At 37.3% G+C, this 12,612-nt stretch overlaps 1 protein-coding gene across 2 annotated transcripts; it reads right to left on the reverse strand.

Annotated features, from left to right (window-relative positions):
* Positions 1-817: 817 nt before the first annotated feature.
* Positions 818-11,978, reverse strand: mfsd6a (major facilitator superfamily domain containing 6a). Of its 2 annotated transcripts, XM_081384733.1 has the most exons (9): positions 11,755-11,930; positions 11,041-11,378; positions 8,912-9,913; positions 7,427-8,019; positions 5,741-5,838; positions 4,234-4,395; positions 3,910-4,008; positions 2,618-2,901; positions 818-1,967 (listed from the first exon to the last, which is right to left on the reverse strand). In XM_081384733.1, the coding sequence occupies exons 3-9, from the start codon at positions 9,887-9,889 to the stop codon at positions 1,794-1,796; spliced, it is 2,388 nt and encodes a 795-aa protein (XP_081240859.1). In that variant the 5' UTR covers positions 9,890-9,913; positions 11,041-11,378; positions 11,755-11,930; the 3' UTR covers positions 818-1,793. The 2 variants fall into 2 exon arrangements, with proteins under 2 accessions (XP_081240859.1, XP_081240860.1); XM_081384734.1 differs by lacking the exon at positions 11,041-11,378 and having other exon boundaries at positions 11,755-11,978.
* Positions 11,979-12,612: the final 634 nt, after the last annotated feature.

Below are 12,612 nucleotides of genomic sequence, written 5' to 3' on the forward strand. Positions count from 1 at the left end.
CCGAGGTATTTTGAAAAATTATTGAATTGCTTTATTGAATTAAAAATATTGGTACCACTTTATTTTAAGGTGACGTAGTTACACGTTACCTCATGTGCTTCCTAAAAACAGTAAATTATGCATAATTACAAGTAACTAACCCTAAACCAAACCTTAACACTAACCATAACTCTATAGTTAGTACATGTAGTTAATTAATATGACTCAGTTCTTATTTGAGTAAGTACAATGTTACTATGTCACTTTAAAATAAAGTGTTGCCAAAATATCACAATGGGAAATATCCAAAGAACAGCCAGAGAATCGCTACTAAACTCTTGGATAATGTTTCCCCCCCAATATCTTGCCAGCCTTAACTGGATGAAAAAGCCAACATGAAACAAAGAAGAAAAAACAAAACAAATTGAACTAAAATAAATAAAATGAAAGAAAAAAAGAAAGAACCCAAACATTCAGTTGGTAAAAGCAGCCAGAGAATCACTACTAATGGATCTTTGATAACGTTTTTTTTTTCACCCTAATTTCCTGCAAGACTTTACTAAACAAACAAGCAACAAACAAAAATTAAACAACAGGAAGCAAAAATGGCAACATCAAAAAAGGAACATTCTAAAACCAAACCACAAAAAACAACCCAAACAAACCACAAAACTAAAACAACAAAACAATTTAGCAGGCAAAAAACAACCAGAGAATCACTACTAAAGGCTCTTGGATAATGTTTTCTTCCCCCAAGTTATCTTCATGTGAAACTGTGTCAGGCAGTGCTTTCAGTATGAGTGTGGCAGCAATTTTTTTTTTTTTTTTTTTTACATCTTTCTCTCATTCAAACATCCCGATATCATAAATTGCATTGAAGCGATGTCCGACACTTGGCAAAGCATTGTTGCAGGGCATATCGCGTTAGTGACAGCTAATCCCACCGGAGATGAAATATGTGCTGTGAGTGGGTGTGTGCTGCAAATAAGGCGTTTGATTACACCGAAAGAAATGAATTCTGGGAATAATAATAATAAAAAAAAAGTTGAATCCTTGTACACGGTGAGCACACATTTTAGCAGGTAATTCAAGTCTATCCGATCATTACCAAGAAGCCACCTATTAAGCAAAGCACTGTGGTCTGGTTTACATAGGAACAGGAGACGTCTGACATAATCATTTACCATATGTCATATGTAATCATAATCATATGTCAATTACCAAAATTCTAATTCAAATTCAATGATGATCTAAAGCTGGTGTCTTTAATGGTGAGAGGGGTGCTTGCCGTCACGCGCAAAAATAAACACAATAAAATCCCCTTGCAAAAATTTTTCAAACTCTTTTACACCTACATTACAAATCACAGGTGAAAGTGTGAAAGCAAATGTCCCTGTCATACACAACAACGCAATGATGAAATAATGACGTTAGTGAGTGTAAGTCAAGTAATTCACCTATTAAAGTTTACTTACATTTATAGTGTTTCACAAGGAAGAAACAATTATTAAAGACCTCATAAAGCTCAATTGTGTATGGGCAGAATGCCCAGGCGCTGCTGCCCTCTACAGGTCGAAGAAAGTGAAAACAGGCACACGTTACGGTTTAAAACCTGCCAGGCTTTATTTAAAGCTTGTGCAAAACAACTGGAAATAAGTTAAAAATCATACAAAGGCACTTATGCAGCGAAGTACATTCATCTTCCTTGTATTTCCCCAAGTAGTTCATAAAAAAAACTTCACAAAGAAAACAAAATTAAGTCGGTCTGAAAAGAAAATACGCGCAGGTTACCGAGTCAGTTTGTGGCATCAGCTCTATGTTTGTAATATAGACTGTGGTGGGAATTCCAGCTGTGCAGTGGCCCCTGGGGGCCCGGGGTCCTCCTGGGATTGGACAGCGCTGGGAAAGCTTTCCTGCCGCAAGGCATTGCTAGAGACTGCAGGTGATAGGTCATCTTCTCGAGAGTCTGAGAGGACCTCATCTGTGTCCTAGTTAGAGAAACAGTCAGTTTAAAACTTTTAATGAAGTTAATTCACATCTGATGACACCAAATAGAATACATGCTGAAAATAAAACACAAAAAACAAAACTGCATCTTCGCAAAGTTATAGCATAATGTGATTATTTTATTTAAGGCTAGGTTGATTTTTCATTGTTCAGATGCTAATTGATTCATGTAACTAAACTTTTTTCCCTGATAATGCCAGTTTGTTTACTTGCATGTGTGCTGATCCATTCCCCCCCCCAGAGATTGTTTTAACTGTTTGAATGCGAAAATTATAATGATGAAATAACAAAAATATGCACAATTTCGCTATGAAAAACCAGTATTTTTTTGGTGCAAATAGTCTTGGTGTAGAAAAAATGATTTACAAATATTTTACAGTGTTTAGTCACACTTAATTTGCCTAAGTAAAAACTGGAGTATGCTGAAAATATAAACACAGTTTATAATTTTCAACTAAATCTATGCGTTCTCACCTTTCTGCCAAAGAATGCATAAAAAGAGAGAGAAAAAACACTCAACATACAATGTACTATTTCGAAAACATTTAGATTCATATTATTCATTATCATCATCATCATCATCATCATCATCATCATCATCCTACTATTTTCCCATGATCCTCTGTGCTACCTGAAAGGGCTGGGCATCAATAGGGTGGTGTGTCTTTGCCATGATGATCTTCTCTCTGATTTGGTAACACAGTAGAACGACTGAAACCCACGGCGACCCGGAGGGAACCCAAGCAGGCTTGTTCAGATCCTCCTGGTCTTCCTGGTGCCTCGTTTTTCGAGCTGGAAGTTTGGGCTCGGGTCGAGTTGGTGCCACCATGTCTGGGGTGTTCTGAACCAGATCGATGGTCGCTATGGGAACGGGGCTGAACGGGATAGGAATGTTCTCTGCTAGCATCTTGTCCTCTGTGGGGTAAAATATAAACAATTTAAGATTCAAAATAAATAAAATCTAAGGTTAAATGTTCTACATTTCATTCAAATGTGGGTGAAAATACTTAAAACTATATGTTGAAGCTGTAAAGCTTCTTGTAATTTATAGAAACTATCTTATAGTAGGCTAAACCCTGTTAAGAGGCTAGTAACAAATATTTTAAATTTACTTCACACTTAGTTTACATTAAAAATACAACTAAAAAAAAAAAAAAAGATTGTTGAACAAATTAATCAAAAATTAATTTAATATTTTAACAAACCATCCCAATAAATTGCTGGGCTAAACTAAATTGGACTTCCTGGAGAAGACATTTTAGGGGCCGTTTACACGACACCGTTCTCAACTAAAAACGGGGAAAAAGGCGTTTTGGGGGTCTGAAAACGGGTTTCAAAGTGCAAGTTTTTGAAAACGATACTGTTGTGGTCTCTGTGTAAACTAAAAAAATGTGAATTTGTGAAAACAGCAACACCACGCGCATGTGTATTACATGTTCAGTCAGGGGCGTAGTGTTTCTTTACAAAGTGGCATCGCCATCTACTGGCCTGGCAGCAGAATACAGCTTTTTTTGTAATTTTCACAGATCATCATGAACGAAATTGTTTTGACAATGTTGTCGTCTATACGAAAAAATGCAAAGGAAAAACTTTTCCTTTTTTTAGTACATCGTTGTTGTGTAAACGTATCCTCAGTTTGATTAACTTACCTCACAATACAATGTCACATAATACAAATTTCACTATTTCGAAAAGATACTTTTTTTTTTACTACAGATTTTAGAAAAAAAGTGCTATTGTTATACTACTGAAAATGTTTATTTTACTTATAATGAATTAGACAAAATGTAGTTAAGTTAGTAGTGTTAATACTTATAGTTAGTAACTCCCCAATAATTGTCAAAAAGTGTGATTTACATTTTTTCGTTGTTCTGCAGCTGTTACTTTACAACAATAAACAATGAATAAGATTGTGCTCCTCACCTTTTTTCTCATTCTGGCCAGTAATGCACATAATTAATGAAAATAAGAGCAAAATTACAAGCGAGGTCATTCCTATTCCTCTGAACGTTTCGGCAGCACCTGAAAAACAAGATAACCCCGTTTATACACACATTGTTATAATGTGTGTATATTGGTACTAACCACTGATCTATATAGAATGACATAATGTCATTCTATATAGATCAGTGGTACTAACCCTAACCCACACACACACACACACACACACACACACACACACACACACACACACACGCATTCTTAAATGTCATAAAATTATAAAAACAATCATTAGTGTTCATGTACCAAAGTAGTTGACGAATATCCCGCCAACCATGGCCCCGCAGCCCCTGCCCAGGCCGAGGTGAAGACCCTGCAGGATACCCTGAGCTGACGTCCGAAGCGCCGGAGGTACGGCCGCGCTCAAATACGAGATACACGATGCCCAAACAGATGCGTGCGTTATTCCTGTGCAGGTACACAAAATTATATTATTATATAAAATTATAAATGCATTAACATAAAATGATACAACATAATATAAAGCTTAAGTGTCCAAAAAAAAAATATAAATATTTTTTAAAAATACATAAAAATAAAAGCAATTATACATTTTTGTATTCCCCACGTTTCTGAAAAATTCTACTGATATAAAAACACAATGGTGTTTATTTAAGGCAAGACAACCCAGATGAACAGGGTAAAAAAAAAAACTAATAGATATCACCATACTTCCCCAGTTGACTGATTACATGAAAAATAGCAAACATTTTTGTATTACAAGTTTTCTTAAATGTTATGTTTAAATATGCGATTGAGGCATTGTGTAATTAAATATGCACACAAATTTGCATTTATTTTCAGATAAAATCTGAACATTGGATAGAGCCATGTTCAAAATTCTTCTTTCACTTTGTTGAGACAATAGATTCAAAAGTTTTTACAGAAGGGATTTTGGATATCTCTTTTTAGCATGCCATAAACCAGAAAATACTGTCAACAACAGCCAGAAAAAAAAATGTCACCATGTTTTTAAGAATAGAATGTTAAAACCAGGCAACTGATATATGAACCCAACAACATAATTCGAGAATGTCTTCTGATTCAAGGGGAATCAGAATGCCAAATCCTGACTGACGAGAGGAGGAGCTGGGGATGGAGGAGGGTAATAGCTCCTGAGAAACGCGATAGCTGCTGATAATACTGAAGGAGCTTATATATGGATACAGTGATAGGCGTCGTATTCCTTTAGGTAGACGTGGATCAGCTAATGGACAAGCTGATGCGAGCTTGACTAACGTGACCTGCCAGAACTGACGCTACGCTTAATGTTAAGTGTTTTGACAAAGTTATAAAAGTTCAGCCTGTATCTACATGTGCAAACACACAAATCTGTCTCATGACATGAAAAAAAAAACTTTTGTTATAACTTGGACTTATAACAAAGAAAAGAAAGAGAAGGCGGATAATAAGTCTGTTAACTGTGCTGACGTTTCTTTGAACAATCAAAACAGCGTCTGTGTTGAATGTAAACAGACTTGATCCAGGTCTTCATTCCAATGTATTCTCTCTGTAATGCGTCTACAAGCTTGCTTTTTTTATTGATCGTTTTGCCACAGGAAAGGGCGGTGAACCTGACAACGCCAAACTGACTTGATATCTTCACCCGAAATGAAACCTGGCTTTTCTTTGTTCTGCACATCTCTCTACTTTTATTATGACTTAATTTGATGGTTTAAAACAGAACACATTTTTATGATTGTAGTATTTGCTTTTTCCCCAGGATTGAAAGCTTGATGACTGCCATTCATACCTTGTAGCACTTCCATGGGCAGCACAGTCCAGGCGTTCTCCAGATACGAGATATACAGGTAGCGTGCCGTGTTGCAGGCCAGGCCGATGTACAAAACTCTGACAAAGAAGAAACACAACACACAATTATTAAAAATACATGCATGAACCTCACAAAACATGTCAAGCTCATGTTTCACCCCAAAAATCTACAGGAAAAATAGATATATTTCAATTAAAGAAAATAAAGTCTCTTTTTAATTAAGTGCAACCTATGAAAATAGGACAATTAAATGTAGCCTATATGTAAACTATTATGATTAAATAAATAAATTAATAATAATACAGTAATTGTAGTTTATATTGCAATACAAAAACATTTTGATGGTCATACAACCTAGTTTCATTTTCTCCATGCAAATGATGACTCATTATCTTAACTTTCTCTGTACGGTAAAACAAGATTCTAGTTTAGATTTAACTGCATAGACATATCACAAAAATATTTACACTCTGTAAATATTCATCTTTAAAGAAGAGTCTATAAAATATACAATGTCGAACAGGAAATTCCTTCTTTTACAGCCTCTTACAAGAAGTTGTATCGCCTGAACCTTTCAAAGGTGAGATTACTTATACATTTATATTGATCTGTCAATCATTCAGTCATATGGTTTTCACTATAACTTAAGTAGTTATAGAGAAATAGTTAAAACACCAAAAGAGCATAAATGTTCCCTCTTTGAAAGGAGCCACACAGCGGACACTGTAGCTGCTGTGCAATGTATTCTGGAACTGGGCCACCGCTGAAAGAAAAAGGCTGTGTTCTTGAACCAGGCCTTTTTAACCAAACAATGCCTCACTGATCTCAGTGCAGACCTACAGAGTTGCAAGACAGCACCACGCACAAAGGCTCACTGATTCAAGGTCAGGATCAAATGCACTTGAGTCACAAGGTGCAGTGAGATGGTTTGGGTTACCTGGACAAGTCTCTGCTGTGACTGGACTAAACTCCTACTGTATAATGGTTTGATTCAGAAGTCGTGGTAGATATGTGAAGTCAAATGAGTGGTCGTGTTCTGACCACTAGCGAGCTGCCTCGTGGCCTACATAAGTAGAAACCAACCAAAGTATTTTCCTAACTGAAAGGGAACCTCATAAATAAAGGTGCATCCCATTTCGCATACTTGTGCACTATTCAATGCCATTTTGAAGTATAAATAGTGCGAGTAGTGTGTTCACACTGAACATTTGAAAATGGATTAATTTACATGGATGAGTACAAAGTGCATAGTATGAGTGCATCATTTGAAACCTTAAAAGTTGATTTCAAAAGAATTTGATGTTAGCATGCGGCTAAGCTAACAACCTGATACACAAACACCTTTTGATTCGGGCCAGTGAGCAGCCGCTTAGCAGCTACACAAAACAGTAAAAAGGATACTTTATCCTTGAAAGATACTGGCAGTACTACCTTAGATATTGTTGAAAACAAAAAATATTTTTCAAGACAATTATAAATTCTTACATTTTTACACATTTGCACTTAGAGTGAACCTGTAATAGTTAGAACTTTGTAGGCTACCTTATGAAAAGTGTGTTACCGTAAGAGATATTTACTAAAAAAAACACTGAAATAAAGTTTAACTTTAGTGAATCCAGATTAAAAACTGGTCATTCTAATTCTAAGATGACAAAGAATCCTCACCTGATGTGCCCCACCAGTTCAATGAATTTATGGCTGGTGAAATAGGCAGCAAGCTCCGACACATGACTCAGGACAGAGCAAACACCAAACAGCGTTGTGGTTCCTGTCAGGTCCTGTAAATGCCAGTAAAGGAAAGTAAAAACAAACCCATAGCCGAAGCCCATGAACCAGGCAACGAATAACACAGTGCCGTACTGTACGCCGCACAGCAGTCTCATCAAGTCCCAGAAGTGGAACTCCTCAGCTTGGACAATTGTTGGGATCTCGGAGTTAGCCATTCCAGGGGAACCTCTAGGTTGGGCGTGCTGGTTGCCAACCTCGTTTTCTTCACTGTTGCCTTGGTGCGAAACATTAAACTTAAACTGAGTGGCAACGATCAGAGCGACTGCCATTAATACTCCGAACACGATGAAGGCAATACGGTAGTCCTTGTAATTTTCCATGACGCATTCCATTTTGCCAATGACAAGGTTGGTGCTAGTGTGGTCAATCCAGATGCCAACGCAGAGCATGGCAATACCCCAGCCTAGAGATCCCCACATTCGCTGGAGACCGTAGCGGTCACGGTGCGGACCCAGGTACTGGAGCGTCACCTACAACAATCCAAATAGACATGCACCAGTTTTAGACACAACAAATACCTCTTTTCCACCAAAATGGTGCTGGTGCTGGGCCCAGACAGAGGATCTAAGTTTCCTTGAGAGCTGAACAGCAATGTAATTCCTACATTCCCAGGGTACTAAATTCCCCAGATTTATATGGCACATAACGAATGTCTCAATGTTCCCAGGGTTAACTCTTATGCTCCTATAACCCTAGCTATGATTCTATGATTACTGTCGTGGGCAAATGGTTAGCAAGTCTGACTGGTAATCCAAAGGTTGCTGGTTTGATTCCAGTACCGGCAGGAAATGATCGGTGCCATCATTGCACCTAACCCCTAAATCTCTCCCGGCGGGCGCCACAAATAATGGCTGCCCACTGCTCCAGGTGTGTATCAAGGTTTGCAGTTCACTACTCTGCTCCTAATGTGTGTGCACTAACATGGATGGGTTAAATGCAGAGGACAAATTTGTTCGGTTACCATACTTGGCCTTCACATGTCACTTTCACTTTCTACATAACCTGCCCAAAAATAAACATTTTGACAGAAAATGTCTTGAAATCTTGTTTTGTTTCACATCATCCAGATTGTTACTCTGCCAACTTTACTATATACTGAAATTTGCTTCTGGTTTTAGGGACCAGCATGGAGCCAAATTTTCAATCCTAGAAGCACCTTTTCAGAAGTGGAAACACGCGGAGTGGTTCCAGATTGGAAAGTGGCTCAAGCACCAACACCCTTACAGTGGAAAAGGGACTGTAGTTTGGTATCATGTCTGATGTTTAAATACAATGGAAGTTCATGGTCCTACATGGCCTATAAAATGGACTAAATGATATGACTTAACATTGAGTTTATTTTGAGGAGAAAGAGTTACGTACCGTATCTACGATTGTAATAGCTGGAGCGCTGAAAAACTCGCCAACGATGACGACGAGCAGAATCAACAGGAAAATGGCATGAACCTGGTCCATGTTATATTCAGGAGGCGTCAGATTTGGTTTCAGTGTGGTACTTTGAGTAGTGCTACTGGACGTTGTGTTTGTGTTGTTGGGGGTTGACGTTGAGAAGGATGTACTTGGCTCAGGCTGCGTGGTCGTGGTTTGGTCAGATTCTGTCGTGTTAGCTGGTTCATCTGACGCCACAGTGAAACTCGTGTTGGATTCCCGTTTGAACCGGTGTTCAGAGCTGTAGCCTGAAGACTGAACAGACAAGAGGGACGTTCGCCAAGGGTAGTGTCCGTACAGATCCCTACGCTGTCTCATCTGATTTGTTGATAGGAAAGAACTGATGTTGGGGTACAATGTCTCGTTAGATGTGGTAGGATGGATGGTCGTTACCATTGCTGTGGTCGTCGGGAGGTTCTCTTTACACTTCATGTCTGGTGGCTGCACAAAGCCTATCCCAGAATTGAAGAAGAGCCAACATAACATTGAGAACAATAAGACCGCTTTACCTTTCCTGTAGCGATCTGCAACAATGCCCCAAAAAGGGGCACTACAGAACTCAATGAAATATCGGATTCCCACTAAGAGACCACTTTGGGTGGGATTCATCCCCAGCTGCTTGTAGAACAGAGCAAGAAGTGGATGGAGGGAACCATATGCAGCATAGAAGAATAAATAAAACACTTTTGACACAAGGAGGCGGCGGTTGACCCGTAGGAACAATCTTTCGCAGCAGCCCATGTTGTGTTGAGGTGATGGAGTTGTTGCCGTATCGTCAGGTACATTGTTCTCAGATGGTTGGGATGGTTGATCTGATTGAATCTCAAGCGACAGACGGTCAAAGCGCTCAAGGTGTCTGCTTTTCAGCTCTTCTTCATCATCAGTTAAGATGGCTATGCGGTCGTCTGCCATCTTTGCTGGGGTGCTTTGATGTTCCTAAGGTTGGGATAAAGATCATATTAACATATAAATGTCTAAAATGCATTCAATATTAACATGAGAGACTGTTTGTAAATATTATATTCACAAAATATTTGATGAAAATGTAACGCAAGTTAATAGGTTCAGTTTTGATTCCATGTTGACTTTAAAGTCACCAGGAAATCAAAATTGACAGTTATTATTTTTTTTTAAATCAATGTGCCCATCTTTAATCCAATAATAAGGAAGAGTCAAGCGCAACTTCCATTTCATGCCAACTTTAAAACACAGAGAATAATGATGAACATCATCATTATTAATGATATTATGATTATTAATAATAACCAAACTGAAAAGAAAACTTACCATCAGAACACTAATTATGGCATTAAAGACTGTGCAGCAGTGCAAGTATACTATCAACAGTATGCAAAATAATCCAAAATAATTGGCTAATGTGACAAGGTCATGTGACAACAATGTAGCATACTACTATATTATGAAAGTATTGGTGCATACTGGGCAGGGTTCATATATTATATCAAAAGAGTAAGCAGCAGCATAGTGTATGCTGTGCCGTATTCACTAGGCTAAGTGGTAAACGATAAGTTTTTTTTTTTATTGTGCAAGATACAGATAGCAAAGACAAAACAGAAAACAACAATGAGGGTTACATTACATGAACACAAAGCATATTATGCTAGATTATATATATTACACCATAACAGAGTCTTACAAGCAATTGAATTTTAAAATTCCTTAAAGAATTTAAATATAGCGCAACATTGATCGTGATGTATATTGCTCAATAACGTAGGCTAATGGAGGTTTCTGGCGCGCCTGTCTCAAGTTGATCCACTTTTACGGAAGTATCAGCACTTCCTTTAATGCCATGTATTTTAATAAAGGATAAACCGTGTTCGTTAAAGTCTTTCAGCTATTTCTAGAGACTTCTTTGTACTGTTTCTTATGAGAACCTAAGCGACTAAAACGGGTCACAATTCACAAAACCGTCTTATATCCAATAATTGCAGGAAATGGCGAAGAAAAGTCCATCAAGTCAAAATGTTGTGTGTAGAATTACATAATTAAAGTTAAATAACCGAACGTATGTCATGAGAAAACAGTCTCTGTGCATTTACCTGTAGTCTCGGTACTTTCAGGTGAGTTGGCTACTTTGAAACCGACGAGTTTCGATGATGAAGTTGATTTTCTTCCATTTCCAATGATTGTTTTGTTTAATGGACCTTGTTTTGGTATTTTGGCTTCTCTGCCAATCCAAACAGGCAATTTCTCCCTTATTTAATGTCCTGTCAAGGCATTTTTGCTGCTTGGAGGCAGGAATCCAGCGTTCACCTGAGCACAAACCGACGGACTTAGGGCTTTCCTCATGAATATTAATTAAGTGCTGACGTTGCTAGCTCATATTCTTCTGGAGAAGGCAAGGCTTCTGAATAGTAAGTCAAACGTGCTGACGTTGCTAGATATCCATATTAAGAAGGTAAAAAAAAGAGCAATTTAAAATAAATAAATCAGCACTGAGACAGAACTAGTATTTTATAGCATCCATTTTCCACGTTGTATTTTAGATTTGCAAAGGTGCACTTTCACACACGGTCCCATGTAATAAAGGAAGTGCTGATATATATATATATATAATGTTAAGAAGCTCACTCCGTGACAGCAGCTCATTTATAACATGCATTAGCTTAAACTACCCTGGAAGGGTAGATTAGGTTTTCACAACAATGTTTATCGTGATCAATGATAAAGTCACTTCACATTTCACATCATACATACAGATATATTATCTAATATTTATAGTCTCCAAATTCAGTGAGGTTTCTCATACTCACTGTGTACTTTAACGTTGATGAATGCAGTAAAACGCGTTTAATTCAGTTCTTGTGAATTAACCATAGACTGTAAAAAATAATTAATATAAAATCTCCGTCGTCAGAATGGACTAGATATAATTTAATCTGTTTTTAGTTAAGTTGGTAATGTTTTGCGGCAGATTCGCCGTGCTGTCTCGTGATGATGACGTACAGCTCGTTTTCATTAAAAATGAATACGATGTAAACAAAGATGATTGGCCACTCTTTTATTTGTTTAACAATATTATTATTGTAACTGCATGAGACACTCTTAGATAATATTATAAAAATACGTAATATGTAATAGATGAACACACGATGGTTTTTTTTTTCATTGTTTTAGTGTTTCTCATTATTGTCGTGGTGTGAAAGTGCATGCAGCTCAACCCGTTGACTTCCATAGTAGAAAAAAAAATACTATGGAAGTCAATGGGGTCCAACATTCTTCAAAATATCTTATTTTGTGTTTAGCAGAAGAAAGAAATTCATACAGGTTTGAAACAACTTGAGGGTGAGTAAATTATGACAGAATTCTTTATTTTCTAAAGTGAACTATTCCTTTAAATCTAGACTAAAATGCATGTTTAAGATGTTTTAACCGAAAATAACTCGCACTCAGATATCTTAAAATATGTCAGTGCCATTGTTTTGTTTCAAGATGCACACCAGTAATGTTTTTTTTTTCTAAGGCACGTTTATAAAAGCTTCTTAAACGTCCTAGACTAGTTGAGTTTAATCTAAACCTGTCTGTGAAACCAGGTCAAAAATAGCTATTTAGCGCCATCTTGTGTAAAAGTTATGTTCAGTTCAACATGTATGGTGAACACTGAACATAAG

This window comes from Scardinius erythrophthalmus, assembly GCF_964197995.2.
Source record: "Scardinius erythrophthalmus genome assembly, chromosome: 14".
Classification (NCBI taxonomy): domain Eukaryota; kingdom Metazoa; phylum Chordata; class Actinopteri; order Cypriniformes; family Leuciscidae; genus Scardinius; species Scardinius erythrophthalmus.